The 16,441-nt window shown below is 51.4% G+C and overlaps 1 protein-coding gene and 1 long non-coding RNA gene across 2 annotated transcripts; both read left to right on the forward strand.

Moving 5' to 3' along the window:
* The first annotated feature begins 1,403 nt into the window (after positions 1–1,403).
* Positions 1,404–2,597, forward strand: LOC117014520 (uncharacterized). Its single transcript, XR_004421540.1, has 2 exons — positions 1,404–1,508; positions 2,519–2,597. It is a non-coding gene; the product is annotated as an uncharacterized LOC117014520 (long non-coding RNA).
* A 129-nt stretch (positions 2,598–2,726) lies between these two features.
* LRRC15 (leucine rich repeat containing 15) lies at positions 2,727–15,974 on the forward strand. The gene is made up of 2 exons (XM_033122285.1): positions 2,727–2,914; positions 10,621–15,974. Exon 2 carries the CDS (start codon positions 10,624–10,626, stop codon positions 12,373–12,375), a length of 1,752 nt encoding a protein of 583 aa, XP_032978176.1. The 5' UTR covers positions 2,727–2,914; positions 10,621–10,623; the 3' UTR covers positions 12,376–15,974.
* The last annotated feature ends 467 nt before the right edge of the window (positions 15,975–16,441 follow it).

The following is a 16,441-nucleotide window of genomic DNA, read 5'->3' on the forward strand; positions in this document are numbered from 1 at the left end:
ATCTTATGCTTATTAATTAGGCTAGAGAAACATGGATGGGTGGGAGGGATCAGAACTCTCTGAAGCCCTGAGGCACTCCTCGCCCTTCTGGTTCTCCTGAGGCAGAGGGGTGGAAAGTGAGCCCTGAGGTTTACAGGGCCTGTGGGTGGTGAATCAGGCTTTTACTCTCCACCAATAATAGATCTCATTTCTGGGGGCTGACTGGGGCCATTTTACTTTCTCTGTAGAGATAAAGTCCTTCCTCAGGACAGCTAAAACTCAGTGAGCTAAAGCTCAGATGTCCTGCAGCTGAAACCCTTACAGCCATCCCCAATCTGGGAAATGGGTCCTTCTTGCAAAGCCTGGTTACTGTATTGAAACCTATGTCCTATCCCGAGGACCAAGGAGGATGACAGGAGTGTTTTGAAAACTGTATGCCCTGTGGACACCCACGGATCCTCCATGAAAGCTGGAAACCCTGCCATGTACCCTTGCTGCAGTGTTGCTCTGACTGTGCCTCTCCGCTCCTCTAAAACCTTTACTGGCTCCTGTTTGCCTGCAGAGGGACATTGCCCTGGTCCGGAATGTATCCCAGCCCTCCCCAGTGAGGCCTGTCACACACCTGGGCTCCAACCAAACTCAGTCTTTGCTTGGGAGCGCTCTCTCCTTCCTGCTCTGACTCAATGATTTTCCTGAACTCACTCCCCTCATATTTCCAGATCTCACTCATCTTTTAAGATTATCTTCTCCATGAAACTCAAGCCCCATCCCTTCAAGTGCACCCACGATTATCAACCTGACTCTGCAGAAGATTCTACCAGGGACCTCACTCCCCACATCATTTTATAATCCTTAATCTGCAAGCCTCACTTCTAGCTATAGTAGATATGTGCATCCAAGCACACAATCCATTGGTGGTGGAAACAGCATACAATCCACCCACAGGCTACAGGTGGAATTCTGTTTCTGTCACTTAGCATGTGACCTCAGGAAAATTAGTTAACTGCCCTGAGCCTAAGTTTTCTTATTTGTAAAAGGGGGGCAATTATTTCCACTCACAAAATTATTTGGTAGACCAGTGGTCTCAACCCAGGGTGTGGTGTGTGTGTGTGTGTGTGTGTGTACTCCCCAGGGGACATTTGATAATGTGTAGAGACGGTTTTCATTGTCACCACTTGGGAGGGCTGCCACTGGGATACTAGTGGGTAGAGGTCAGGGATGCTTTAAACATCTTACAACGCACGGGACATCTCCCCACAACAAAGACGTCTCTGGCCCTAACTGTCAGCAGTGGCAAAGTTGAGAAACTTGGCAAAAATGAAATAAGGTAGAGATGGAGAAAGTTATCCGTGGGCTCTCTGTTTCACAGCAGGTGCTTCACCTGTGTCCATTCTTCCTCCCTCCCCAGGGAGTACCAGCTGTTTGTGAGCAAGAAATGTATCTCATTTATCCCTGTGTGGTCCACAGCTCCCAGCGCAGGCTCTGGCACAGAGTGGCTGAATGTTAGGATTCGAAAGAAAGAAAAGAAGGTAAAGAGGAGATATTCTTATTTTTGCAGGTGTTATGGCAATGCAGTTGAAGGCCCCAATTTTGGGATGCGGAGGTACCAGAGTCGGAAGAGGGAGGGAGCTCTCCACATGGACTATTATCTGGAAGGGAGGCTGGTGGTTGAAGAGATGGGAGTTGTGTGGAGATGCTCTCTAAGCCTGACCCCTCTGGGCTGCATGTCATCTGGGCTCATGGACAGGACACTTTTTGTTTCTGGCTCTGAGTCATGGTGCCAGGGTGAGGAGGAAGGTGGCGTGATTCAGGCTGTGTGGCTTGACCATGGCAAGCCACCCAAGTGGCTACTTCACTAATAACACTACACATTTTTATGTTTTCTTTTCATCACAGATCTCAAAGCCAGTGCAAACGTTAATTAGGGCTCCTGGCATTCCATGAGGCACTGTGTGTAAATATCACTCTCCCCACTTGTCTAAGAGGGTAAACTGAGCCAGAGGAGGGCAGATAGCTTAGTTCCATGCAGCTCAGACCTCGTTGAGGCTCCTTCTTGGAGTACGGCAACTAGGTGTGTAGCAGCCCCCCTGCGCCTCCAACTATGACTTATTTCTCCCTTTCCCCTGGCCTCTTCGTGATGCCACGAATGGAAATGGTTTCGTGTCCCCCACTGGGGTGGCTGGACGTGGGCTCTGATGCAGAGGTGGAGGGCCTAGGAGCTCCTCATTCTCAAATGTGTCCCTTGATGCCACGCATACCCACCTCGGGGAGGGGGCAGAGAGAGGACAGAGGATTATGTCAGAAGGGAATTGAAACAATGTTTTTAGGAGGGAGGCTGTGGGGGTAACTTTTCCTTTCCTTGGAATTTAAAATAAATGCCTTTTCCAAAATGTTAACAATAGGTGAATTGGGTTAAGCAAATAAGTGTCCCTTGTATTATCTTGCAAATTGCCTGTAACTTTGAAATTACTTCCAAATATAAAGCTTAAAAGAAAAAGAAAAGAATGAATGCCTTTTTAAAGCCACCATTCTTTTCTAGAGCCGCAATGGCCAATGCAGCGAGTGAGTCCAAAAGGAACATGGGCGCAAAAGAGAAAAGACGAAAATGTGCTCTTTTTTAAAAAAACAAAACAACAACAACAACAACAACAGAACATGTGGCGGGAGAAAACCCCTTACACTTGAGGACGCACGCAGCTTGTGGCTCCCGTGTTTGACTGGCTGTCCCTGCACGTCGGGGCCCTGCAGTGGCGCGGTCGCCCCTCCCCGCCACCACGCCGACATTGCCTCCTGCCGTGACTCACGCCGGGGACCGTTTAAATACGGGGCAGCGACCGGCAAGCCGCACTCATGCTGCAGCCGTGAGCCGTCCCACGTCCTCCTCTCGGGCTCCCTCTAGTCGACGGCGGGCGGGCGGGCTGGCGCCGGGCTGCTGGTAAGTAGGCGGGCCGGCCCTTCTCCCCCCACCCCCCAGCCCCTTGACTGGACCTGGCTATCCTACCCCCACCCCTTTTCTGCTGACCCTGCTACCCCCGGGAAAGACTCCAGAAGGGGCAGGGCTGGCGCGGTGCCTGGGAGTGCTCCGAGAACGCCGCCGAAGGGAGCCTGTGCTCGGGGGGTGTGGGGCCGGTCCCCCAACTGCCGGCGCGCGTGGAGCCACCAGCCCCTCTGCAGATCCCTGACGCGCCTTCACTTGTTCTTACGTCCCATGATGTCACCCTGAGGTGCTGAAAAGACGTTTTGGAGGGGCAAGATGCATTGAAAGTTGACCAAATTCTCACACCAGTTAACCCCTCGAGTTTACCTCTTTGTGGATACTAGCTCCACTAGAGGAAATAAGAGTTTCTCTTTTTTAAGATTCCTTAAGAACCCACACTCTCCTGCACCGCACTTACCTGGGTGACCACCAGTGGCCTGTCCTGCATTTGGGTCTGTCCAGGGCGGCTGAGACCTTCCTTCAGGCGGCTTTCCCAGGCGAGAGATCTGTCTTAGTTTCATAGACTCGCAGTTGCTGCAAAAATGACTCGAGCAGATGTGCTGCGGCTTGGTTCAGATTTCCAGTTAGGAATTCAGCTGTGGACTCAGAATTGTTCTGTCTGTGTGTGGCTTAGATGGCCCCATTCTGGCAGCTTTCCCCTCTTGCCAGCCAGAGTGTCGGGATGCCTTTGAGCAGGGAGAGTCAGGTCCTGGGATGGATTTGTGATGAGGGTGGTAGGCACTTAAAATTGCGACTGTTGTACCTTTACCAGTGTCTCTGCTCACACATAGAGGCAGGGGCAGGGCCAACGAACCAAAAGTGGAAAACCGAAGGTTTTCTAGAGCTTCCCACCTATGCCAAAGTGTGAGAGAGCCAGTCTACCTCCAGGGCCAAGTGTGTCACCTTAGGGCAGGCTGCAACTATCTCTTTCTTGGATGACACATCACTCTGACTGAAGGTGCTGGATGCCCGTGGGTCACACTTTGGCTCTTGCTTTAGGATTATCTGGGATTATATCACTATATCTCAGTTGGTTCTCAGATGTGCGTGGGTGCCACTGGCTTCCTCACCTTAGAAATTCGCTAACAGATGTCATTTCGTTTACTCTGCATCGATTAAACATATGGGGTACATTCAGGGCCAGACAGTCTCATTTGCCTGTGGTCCTGAGTCAGATGGACAGGCTGTGCCGTGATGAGACCAGCATGTGAGAGATGTCAGGCCAGGAGGAAGCGGTCTGAACAGCCCCAACGGAAAGGCAGGGCACCCACAGAATGAGTTCCGCAGGGCCAATGAACACTATTTGGGCTGGCTCAGGAAATGGAGGGGCTGGGGGAGCACAGGTGGGAGTAGGTCCAGATGTAGAGAAACGAGGAGAGATGGGAGAGACGTTGTTCCAACTTGATCCTGGCAGCAAACACTCTGAGGCTGTGATTACACAGGGCAATTTGCTTCCCTCAATTCTGACCACAAAAGACGGACTGCAGCTTCTACTTTCACTGCCTCCCTTGGCTTCTGGGACACAGGCTTTTGGAACTAGTTCCCAGATGCTTTGATAAGGGGCCGATCCATTTCTATCGAATTTGGGCCCCCTAGGTGATACCCTGAGTAGGGGCTGTAGCCCACGGCTTCTTTAAGAAGAGCCCCCTGTGGGAACTTCTCCCTGCTCTGCTGCCACGTTTGCCAGGATCTCCTGCTGCTTTTGCCAAGCTAATTGCAGCCCCGCTCTAGCCTCTGCAGGAAGCCGTACCTCTCTAACCCTGGGGCTGGAAAGGACTTGCTTTTTCTTACTCATTTTCTTTTTTAAACAAATGAACAATATTTTGACTTTGTAGGGTCATGAGAGATGAGGTCAACAGTTACACCAGGTGGCAGATGAGGGTGTGGCGAGTCTTCCCTTGGGGATCTCACATGCTTTGTGTTTAGGGTAGAGCATTCCAAAGTTGGGTACCACCCTCAATCGGGCTGTGTGTTGAGATCAACCCTTATGGTGGCCCCTTCTGTTTCTTCCCTCCACTCCGCCTGACACTCAGGTGAAACTGAACAAACACAAGCATCAGAGCAGCCCTCAGGAAGGACGTCCTAGGACGTAGCCTAGGAGTTGGGAGAGGCTCTTGACCTTGACTCATAAAGCTGGGCAGCTAGAGGGAGGATTGTGTATGAGCCTGAGATCATTTTAGGATGGAGGGAGCCAAGCCACCTCTTGTCCCTTTCCAGGCACTGCCAGACACATGGCTGACAAGGTCCTGAAGTCTAGTGACAAGGTTCAGGGGTTCACCAAGCTCTGCGATTAGGTAGAGCCCAGAGCTGGGTGTCATGAATCTTCATGACTGTGTGACTTTGAGCAAGTCCCCTCCTCCCTCTGGGCCCCTTAGTTTTCCTGTTTACAAAATGACCAGATGGTCTCAAAAGGCCCTTGCACCCCACAGGCCCTGGTCCCTAAGCGCTGCTTCTAGAAGCAGCTTCTGCTGCAGGGTTCAACTTAGCACAAACCCCAAATTCCTGACGGGGATGCAGAAATGGCCATGAAAGGAAATATGATAGAGGGAGCTGGACCAGGCCTGCATGATCTTTAGTCTTCCTGATCCTGGGTTAAAGCTCTCTGTTCCTGGCAGCAAATGATGCAGGTCAGCAGCGTGAGTCCCAGGCAGTCTAGGCCTCGAGTGGTGCTTCTGAGAGTGGGCTGTGGTCACCTGCATCACAGCCACTTGAGGAGTTTAGGAATTTGCTGAAAATGGAGGGTCCAGCTAGCTCCCCGCCCCCCCCCACCCCTCCGGCCCCCTGCCCCATCGCCTTACCTAAGGATCCGGGTCTCTGTGCATGGAGCCTCCAAAGACCTTGATTTTATTCCACGACAGAATGAAAACTACTTACAAGTAATATTTTTGGGCTACTTATTTTGTGCTAAGAATGAATCTGAGAGCTTTACGTGTGTTAACACATTTAATCCTCACAGCTACAACCCTGCGAGATTAGCTTCCCAACCCGATGAAGCGAAGTTCCGAGGCTCTTGCAGGCTACTCTTATGTACTGATCTGGGGGAGGGGGTGGTTACCCGCTGTTTAGTGAGGTGCGGAGGTCTGGATGTACGGGGTCTCCCCATCAGAGAGGGTCTTCAGACCTTCAGGACTGAGTACCCGTGAGCAGCTTGGTCAAGGCTGACGCCGGCTGTGGGGTGCGGGGTCGATAAACCCCTCAACAACTCCAAGCCTGCATCCCCTCAGCTCGACGGGGCACCGTCTCACTGCAGATGAGGCCACGTTTCGCGAGACCTCGGTGGGGAGAGGGCACGAGATAGGGAGGGAGATGTCTCCGGGCCTCAGTTTCCCAGGTGCCCTGGGAGGGGGCATGGCAGAGACTCCCTGGATCCCATGGAATAGCTATTGGCCATGTAAAGATGCACCAGTTAACTAGTGGGATTGCCTTGCTCGGCACAAGGTGGGCCTGAAAGATGAGTATAAAGGTGGGGCTGGGTCAGGTGGCACGGTGTGGTTTGGCGTGACCTATGGGGAAGCGAGGATGAAGAGAATGGTGGGGCTTCAGGCCAAATCTCCCTTCTGTCTCCGGTCACAAGATAAAAGAGCTGCCAGGGGCCCTTGGAAGTCTTTGCAGGAAGGAGTTCTGGAGAATCTGCCTAACTCGAGCTTAGTATCAAGACCAGAGTAGCACTCATCAACCAGGCTCTTTCCGAAAGCTTTGCTCCGTGGCATTGAAATAAGGCGTCTCCTCCCAGGGAAGCTCGTGTTTAGGGAACGCGAATGACGGTATTAAACCCCCAAAGTTCCAACCTACCAACCAACGAAGCCCAGGGCTTCGAGGCTAATTATGTGTTTGCTCATGAATCACAGGCTGTTCTTGCTGAAGAGACCCACAGCCAGAGCGCCAGCTCCAAGCACTGCAGTCCTGGGGAGGGACCGCGTCGGAGTGTCCCAGTGAGCTGTCTGCTCAGCTCACTGAATTCCCAGGTCGGCAACAGATGCCCAGCCGCGCCCCCTCCCAGAAAGGGGCTGGACCAAGTCGCTGCAGTGACTGAGGACTCACTCTGCTGCCGTGGGGAGGAGGGTGTAATTAAGGCAGCTTTGTGGGTCTTTAACTGGCATTTGTCATGGCTCCCAAGCGGCACTGGGCAGCGTGTGCTATTATGTTAGGCTGCTGTGTGCTGGGCTCCCGAGGGCCACGGGCTGCCGCCTATGCCTGCAACGTTTGCTGAAAATCCCAGGGCCTGGCTGGCTTCCAGCCCTGCCCTGACAGCTCAGCCACTGGGCTTGAGGTGGCTCTTTGGAGGTCCTTTGGAGCAGTCAGTGCCAGCTGTGGCAGTGACAAGTGCTAGAAAACAGGAAACTGCTACATGCGATGCTGGGTGGGCTCTGCCGACATGAGGATTTCTAAAAGGGAAAATCTGCAAATGCTTGCAATACTTGTCAAGCTGAGTGTGGTCCATTTTAAACAACAGTGGCTCCGTTCCCATAAGGGAATGATCTTTCCCTGCCTTCTCCCAAGGCATGGCACCCTGCCTTGGCCATGGGAACTCCCTGGGGCTGGTTCATGCCCCCCTCCCCAGCTGGGCAATGCAGACACAGAGAAGGTCTGAGGTGGTTCCTGGGGGGAGGGTGCAGGGGGGTGTCTCGTCCATACTCTCTGAGGGGAACTCGACATAGACTGCCAGGCTTGCCAGGTTGTGGGCATTTCATTTAGTGCCCAAGTCTCTGACACTGGGCTATGACATCATTTCAAGCATACTGGCCATAGGCGTATACAGTATAAATAAATAAGTGCTAGGTAGCATGTCACCAGGAGCAATTAGAGCTTCACCTTTTGTAAGCCAGTCCAGGGGTAAATCTCTCAAACACGTATGTACCAAGGGGAGGGGCAAACATGCCCAGCTGCCCTCACAGACCCCTGGGAGCACAGACACACCTTCCTGGTAGGTGCCTCTCATACCCTCGCTCTGCAGCCCAGCCTTAGATTCCTACAGTCTGGACAGGACATCAGCTGTCAGTACCAATAGTATACCAGATATAGGGATCTTCTCTCCAGCTTCCTTACTGAGTAGTTGCTCAGCCTCTGCTTGAATACTTCCAGTGATTGGGGGGCTTACTACATCTATAAGCTTGTCCATTCTGATTTGGACAAACTCTCTTTGATGGTGAATTGAAATACGCTACCCCATAGCTTCTGTCCACTAGTTTTGATTTCTGGAGCCACACTGAGATCTTTATTCCAGGGCAGCCCTCTGTGTATACTCGGAAAGTGCTTCTTGGCTCTTCATATCTTCTCTTTTTCTGGCTATTCATCTATAGTTCCTTCAATGGATACTCAGATGTTACGGTTTCTGAGTCCCCTTATCCTCCTCTCACCTTTTTCCAGAAGACTGTCAAAAGACCAGTTTGTCATTGCTCTTCTTGAAGTTCAGGGTAGAACTGAGCACAACACTACAGGTGTGGCCTGATCAGGTCAGTATAGAGTAAGACCATCATCTCCTTTGTTCCACACTTAATACTTCTGCTAGTGCAGTCTAAGGTCACATTATCTTTTGTGGGCAGCCTCCGTTTTTTTGTTACATCAATACGCCTTTCTCCTGGGGTGAATGATGAGTCACTTTTTCTGTGCCCCCTGTTTAGGCTATTCATTTTCTGCTCTCAAATTCTGGACCTGACTTTTGTCTATATAAGTTTATCCTTTCAGATGTTTCCATATCTTAATCAGGCCCTGTTTCTTTGCACCAGACTTAATTGACCAAGTTATTCTTTCTTTCCTCTACTGCTCTACATACTTACTCAAGCCCTTACTACAAAAGTACAGCAGGTCAGAGCTTGGATGGGCTGTGAGTAAATGAAAAATCAAGGTCTTGGAGGGTGGGAGATGAACCTGGGTTCTGTCCTCAGAATAAGCTTGTTGGGGGACGGGCAGGGGTATATTGAGCTGAGGCCACATTAGGAAGCCTGGATTATTCTGAGTTATGGGCCAGACTCGGGACTCCATGAGTTCAAGGGAAGAAAGAGAGGCCAGAAAAATACCTTCTCCACTCAGCCAGTTTATACCTTATATGTTTTCATCTGAAATTCCTTCCTCTGACTCAGGGTTTTTGCTCATTGAAAGGAGAGGCACTGCATTAACACTCAAGGAACTCACCCAGGAACCTGGAGATCTGGACTTTAAGCTCTGAGTCTCAGTTTCCCTGCTTCCTTCCTGGTTCCCCATAAAATGATGGGAATGTATGCTCAGCAGTTCTTGACCCTTTGGGAGTTAGGGACCCCTCTGAAGCTCAGACAGGAAGTATAGATGCTATGCATGTATATAGAATCCTTCGTCCCTTGGCTCAGAATGCTAAGGTCAGAGACAGTCTGAGAACTTCCTGTCTTTAAAGTCCACGTTGTAGATGAGCTTGGAACACCTGTACAGGTTTGCACAACTCTGTACAGGATGCCCTCACATCCATTCTCCCGTTTGCTTCTCCAAACAGCCTCAAAAGGAGGCAGAGGTTGTCATCCCCACTTTACAGATGAGGAAACGAGTTCGGGGGCCTCACACGTCATTCAAGGTCAAACAGTTGGTTAGTGGTCTTTACATATTCAATGCAGAGACCAGTCCGCATGTCCCAGGTCTTCATGTTCTATACATTTTACATATGTATAAAATTATCGTCATCCCTGACCTCAAACAGCAAACCTTCGTGAATTTGGCCTCGTTCCCAGATCACCATGCCTACATCTGGACCTACCACCTTTTAGCTCAAAGTGCATCCTAAGTTTTCTGGGACTTTCCCAAGGCCACTCAATGTTTCTTTGTGGAAACTGGGACTAGTACCTAGATGGTAGGCCCTGAGCATGGGTTAAGCCACAGCAGCACCTTCCAGTGAGGTCGGAAGCTGTGCGGATCATTGCTTTTATTGGGAAGCCAGTTTGAATGAAACCTAGATGAAACACAGGGGAAACACATTAACAAAATTTAACAACAGTGCAGGTTGTTGGTAGCGGTGATGGGTGGGGCAGGGCGGGGCCGGGCCCAGGGAGAGGCAAGCCCAGCTTTCCTGCCGTGTTTCCCACCAGATGAGCAGTGTGCGCCTGCCTCTGTGTGGTGTGGTGGCTCCTCCCAGCAGGCCACCAGGTTTGTGGCCTCCACATCTTTCCCCAAGTTCAGGTGCTATGAGGGATACAGAGATGGATAAGATACTGTTCCTGCCTTAAGGAACCCGTAGGGATGACATATGCACATCCTTGCCCTTGAAACACTTACTGACTGGTGAAGAACACAGATAGGAATGCAATGAATGTCACAGGGAGCCGGCTGTGGTGTGGGCCATGACGGAAGCTGGGAAGACCACTTGGGTGGGAGGGAAGCTCGTGCTGACTCATGGAACCTGGGAAAGCTTCCCAGAGGTGACTGCATTTGAGCTAACCTTGAAAGTATGGGAAAGATTTGGATGGGGAGGAAGAGCACTCCAGGTGGGGGAAACTGAGGGTCAAAGGCATGGAAGTGGGAAGGCGTGGGGAAGGCCAAGGGGCTGGCTGACCAGAGCAGACCACGGGGTGCGTAAGCTGGGAAGGAGCTGATGGAGTTCAGTGGCAGCCAGTGTGTGGTACCCAAGGTTGATGTCAGCTTACAAACAGCTGCTGTGTCGGTGGGATGCCTCTGACTCGTGTGTGCTCTCTCCCCTTGCACAGGCCATGCCTCTGAAACAGTGTCTCCTCTTGCTGGTGGGCTGCCAAGCCTGGGGTGCCGGGTTGGCCTACTATGGCTGCCCGAGCGAGTGTACTTGCTCCCGGACCTCCCAGGTGGAGTGCAGCGGGGCGCGCATTGTGGCAGTGCCCACCCCTCTGCCCTGGAACGCCATGAGCCTGCAGATCCTCAACACACACATCACCGAACTCAACGAGTCCCCATTCCTCAACATCTCGGCCCTCATCGCCCTGAGGATCGAGAAGAACGAGCTGTCCCAAATCATGCCCGGTGCCTTCCGCAACCTGGGCTCCCTGCGTTACCTCAGCCTCGCCAACAACAAGCTGCAGGTTCTGCCTGTCGGCCTCTTCCAGGGCCTGGACAGCCTTGAGTCTCTCCTTCTGTCCAGCAACCAGCTGGTGCAGATCCAGCCGGCGCACTTCTCCCAGTTCAGCAACCTCAAGGAACTGCAGTTGCACGGCAACTACCTAGAATATGTCCCCGATGGCGTCTTTGACCACCTGGTGGTCCTCAACAAGCTCAATCTGTGCAAGAATAGCCTCACCCACCTCTCGCCCAGGGTCTTCCAGCGCCTGGGCAACCTCCAGGTCCTTCGGCTGTGTGAGAACAGGCTCTCAGACATCCCCATGGGCACTTTCGATGGGCTGGGCAACCTCCAGGAGCTGGCCCTGCAGCAGAACCAGATTGGGGCGCTGTCCCCTGGCCTCTTCCACAACAACCGTAACCTCCAGAAGCTCTATCTGTCCAACAACCACATCTCCCAGCTGCCCCCCGGCATCTTCATGCAGCTGCCTCAGCTCAACCGTCTCACGCTCTTTGGGAATTCCCTGAAGGAGCTCACTCCAGGGATCTTCGGACCCATGCACAACCTGCGTGAGCTCTGGCTCTATGACAACCACCTCACTTCTCTACCTGACAACATCTTCAGTAACCTCCACCAGTTGCAGGTCCTGATCCTCAGCCGAAATCAGATCAGCTACATCTCCCCGGGAGCCTTCAACGGCCTGGCCGAGCTGAGGGAGCTGTCTCTGCACACCAATGCACTGCAGGATCTGGATGGGAACGTCTTCCGAATGTTGGTCAATCTGCAGAACATCTCCCTGCAGAACAACCGCCTCAGACAGCTCCCAGGGAATATCTTCGCCAATGTCAATGGCCTCATGACTGTCCAGCTGCAGAACAACCAGCTGGAGAACCTGCCCGTGGGCATCTTTGATCACCTGGGGAACCTATGTGAGGTGCGGCTCTATGACAACCCCTGGAGGTGTGATTCAGACATCCTTCCACTCCGCAATTGGCTCCTGCTCAACAAGCCCAGGTTGGGGACAGACACTCTCCCAGTGTGTTTCAGCCCAGCCAATGTCCGAGGCCAGTCCCTCATCATCATCAACGTCAATGTTGCTGTCCCCAGTGTCCAGGCCCCAGTGATCCCTGAGGTGCCTAGCTACCCAGAAACGCCGCGGTACCCGGACACGCCCAGCTACCCTGAGACCACCTCCATCACCACCACTGAGTTCACCAGGCCTGTGGAGGACTACACTGATCTGACCACCATCAGCGTCACCAATGACCGCGGCGTGATGGGCATGACCCGGGCCCAGGGTGGGCTGGCCATCGCCGCCATTGTCATTGGCATCATTGCCCTGGCCTGCTCCCTGGCTGCCTGCATCTGCTGTTGCTGCTGCAAGAAGAGGAGCCACGCAGTCCTGATGCAGATGAAGGCACCCAATGAGTGTTAAGGAGCAGGTTGGAGGCAGGCCCAGGGGACCATGGGACCACAGAGGATCTGGGAGTTCCATCCTTCCACATCTGCCTTCCACAGAGCCATCCTCTGCTCCCTCGCTCTGGTCCCTGAGAGATAGGTGCCCCCACCTTTTCCTGACCTGCTCTTGCAGGACTTCTCACCACCAGGGAGATCCAACTGGCCACGGCGGGGTTTCCAATTCACGTCCCTGGGCTTCCTTCAAGAAAGCCCCTCCTCCAAATTCTCACCAGCTCTCTTCCAAGAACAACCTTCCCTGCGCCTCTGTAGACTCACTTATTACATGTCTGCTCACTTTGGGGGAATAGTTCTCCACCGGGACAACCCTTCTCCCAAGTATTCTGTAAGTTGATTTCCCTCTTTTTGCTCCTCTTGTTTGGGCCGTGGTCCCACCCTGTCCCCTCAAATGAAAGTTCTGCCTTGATTTTCTGCTCCTGAAGGCGGGGTGCGTTCTCTCCTCAAAGAAGGCTTCAAACCATTTAAGTGGTTTCTTGGGCATTTCCAAGCACTGGGGCTCTCGGGATGCTCTGAAAGGGAGGAGGAACCAAGTTGCTCCGTTCCTGGAGACAGAGAGCTGTCGTCAGTGTCTCTTTCAAGATGTTTATCTGGAAAAGGAAGAAAGGCACCAATGCAACCAGTCAGCCTTTTAGAGAATATTTCAAACTGCAAACTTTGCTTTAATTTTTTTAGTCCTTTAAGGAATAAAATCATGTAGAATTTCTGACCCCTAAAAATATCAGAATCATCTTATTGGTACTGGACGGAGAAAGCAACCTGGTACCTGGGGGGAGGGGGTCCTTGTGTTCACCCCAGGGTTTTTCTCTTTTAACTGTTGTGTATTGATGTATAACATACATACAGAAAAGTGGGAGCATGGAAGTGTATAGTAGTTTGATGGATCTTCACAAATTGTACACACCCGTGTAATGAGAATCCAGATCAAGAAACAGGACATCACCAGTATCCTCCATCCTGGGCTTTTACGGGAGAAGACTGGGGCTTATGGGAATGACATGGCCTTACCTGGGAACTGGCTCCCCACGAGCCAGGACAAGCTCCCCACTGTCCCTCCACACCAGTCAGCCCTTGCCAAAGTCCAGCTGCCAGGGGTGGAGGAGATGAAGGTACACCCTGGCTTGGACAGAAGACTTTATTAAATCCCCAGACCCTGAGACACCCAGATTGGCCAGGTCAGAAGCATCTCGACTACAGAGGTGCATGCAAGCACACCCTTCCCTGCCAACAAGCTGTCTGCTACTCATTGGAGGCCCTTCTGCCTGGGCCTTTTATGGGCATGATATGCCTATATCTGTTTTTAATTTTCACTCACCATTTGGGGGAAGTGAAATACCTCAGAGATGAGATCCTTTAATTGAACAGCCAAGTGTAATGGAACCCAGAAATCCCTCTAATGTGGTGGTAAACTTCTCTGTCAACATTAGTCAGCTAGAAACTGAACTTCAGAATTCTTATACGCAGCAGGAAATATCAGGGTACCCAGATGGGTCACACTGGCGCTCCTCCTGCCTGTGGTCTGTTTATAAGTGTCGAACTGTGTGGTCCAAGGTTGTTCTCCACCTTGAGTTTCAGTGTCATGAATACCTCCCCTTGCCGCTCTTCCGGCAACACACATATTCACGCTGGTAAAGAAATTATGCTCGTGGCAACTCACATCTTTCTCTGGACAAGTGAACCATTTTAGAAGTAAAAGTTCTAAAAGGAGACTTTTAGGTGCCCATGTCTGCCCATTAACCACAAAGAGCTGCAGCCAACAACATATAGATTTGGAAATTTGTCCTCCATCCTGACTGGCTTTTACTGGTTCCCTCTGCCCCACAAGACAAGTAAAGGAATCCCCTGGGCCCTTAGCAGCATAATGCTGACAGGTCCCCAACAAAAAGTCCAGGAAGGGATGTGTGTAAGAGCTAGTGTCTTGGTAGCTTTTCACTCTACTGATGGAGCTTTTCACCAGCAAAAGGTAAATCTGGGTCTCTAAAATGTTTTCAAAATGTTTGTAACAGGTGGCCATGTACAAAGGCTTGCCAGGGCCCAAAAGGAAGTGAGCGCAGCACTTGGGGCCTGAACACCATTCCGATCCTGGTGGCCTGCCATGTCAGTCCTGGGGCCAAAAGGGGAAGCCTGGCCCACTCTGCTCCAGCCAAGAAGCACAGTGGGCACTGCATTCCTCAAGGTGCTCCTTATATGCCTGCTCCAGTGTCTCCTTGTGCAAAAGCACAAGTGGGCTGGAGGTGGCAGACGGGTGAGGAAGGAGGCCTCTCCATCCAGTGTGCCCTGCCGATCTGAGCCCAGAACCCCTGGGTATCCAGATTGGCCATGACATTGGAGTACCCTCCTCTCTGGCCCAGGATAGGAACATGTGTCCCCAGGCCAAAGGCTGGCTTGAGGGCAGCTGTCCTCAGATGACCCCACCACCAGCAGCACTTCATGTGGGGTTGGTGGACCCTTTACCTGACCTGACCTTGCCTGTTCCTTTTTCCCATCAGAGTGCTTGAATTTTTTCCTTGGGCCTTTTCCTCGACAGGCCTATTGGCCCCTCTGAACCATGTTGTCTGACAAGCTGGGTGGAAAGGAAACTCAATCCATTATGATGGGAGAAAGGAACAGTTAGAACCACTGTTTTTCAAAAATGCTTACTCTGTGTAGCTCCCCTTTAAAGCACTCAGCAGGCATTTTCTTTTGACCTCTCACAATAGCCCTGTGCACGAGTGCCACGTTATCTCCTTGGGAGAGAGTCTAACACTGCTCATTCTTCCACAAAGGTATTCAACAGACTGTGAGTTCCTTCTCTCTTCTAACTTTGCACAAGACCTCTTGGCCTGGCCTGAGCTTTTATCATTAGGCCAAAGGAAATGGGAGTCACTCTCCTGTTGCTCCTTTGCTTCCCAGAGTCTTCGCCACTGACACCTCACTTGGTACTGTGTGGATCAAACACTGTACATACAGGGAAAAATTAAACACATCCATCCATTAAAGAAAAAGTGGTCCCTGTCATGGAAATTATTGGGCTGTGTGTACATTGTTCCTCTTTTTAGAATTTAAAGGCACAACACAGTTCTCAGCACTCTTCATCGGCAACAACACAGTTTTCACAACCTTCCAAATGTCAGGGTAGAGCAGCTTCAGAAATCTGTTTCCAAACTCTGGACACTAATGGAGAGCAGACAGCTAGAGATGACCAGGTAACTAGATTTGGTAAACAGACAGCAGATCTATCCCAGTCTTGAGCTGTAAACCTCTCAAAGAAATCAGCCCGTGGATCACAGCCAGACTTGAATCTGGGTTGTTGGGTTGCTGCTGGTGGTCTTGGGGAGGAAGCCAGTTCAGAGAAGGTGGGTGGGTGTCCTCCAGGCCAAACTCCTCCTGGTCCGAGCTTTCTCCTTTACCTAAGGGTGGATTGTTCTCCAATCCATTGCCTTCATCCTGCCTTCAATAGTAGATCATATTTGCCTTGCTTAAAGAATCATTGCAAATAGTCCCAGGTGCTTGGTGATGCATTTAGAAATTTCTAGGCCCCCTGGAATTTTATAGCGTGTGAGCCCTGGTGGGCAGGGTTGGGGGTCCATCTTTGCTGGGGGGTCTGTCTCTGCTGTATGCTGCTCGCTTGTCGCAAATTTGGTGAATCAACAATAAATGGTATACACAGGACACGTGATCTCTATGGATGTCTTCGATAGGGTCTCACAACAGTTATTCTACCCTTATCACATGTGTGCAAGCCCGACCCAGATAGCCCCTCACAGAGAATAGATTCCAGGCTGGGAAAAGACCTTTGGAAAGTGAGTGGGGACCAAAACTGAAACAACAAATGATATCTATAGGCTACTGTGGCTGGAAGAGGTCTTAAGAATAGGTTCAAACATTTCATAGCTGAAGAAAGTGTGATCAAGACAGGAAGTAAATTTCCCATCATCACCTAGTGAACTAATGGCTGAGCTTGCACACACCCAGACCTCCAGACTCCCAGGTTGGAGTTTCTTCTATGTCACCAGAAAGGCACTGCCGTTCACTCCGCATTTGTTTAA

The sequence above is a fragment of the Rhinolophus ferrumequinum genome, chromosome 2 (assembly GCF_004115265.2).
Source record: "Rhinolophus ferrumequinum isolate MPI-CBG mRhiFer1 chromosome 2, mRhiFer1_v1.p, whole genome shotgun sequence".
Classification (NCBI taxonomy): domain Eukaryota; kingdom Metazoa; phylum Chordata; class Mammalia; order Chiroptera; family Rhinolophidae; genus Rhinolophus; species Rhinolophus ferrumequinum.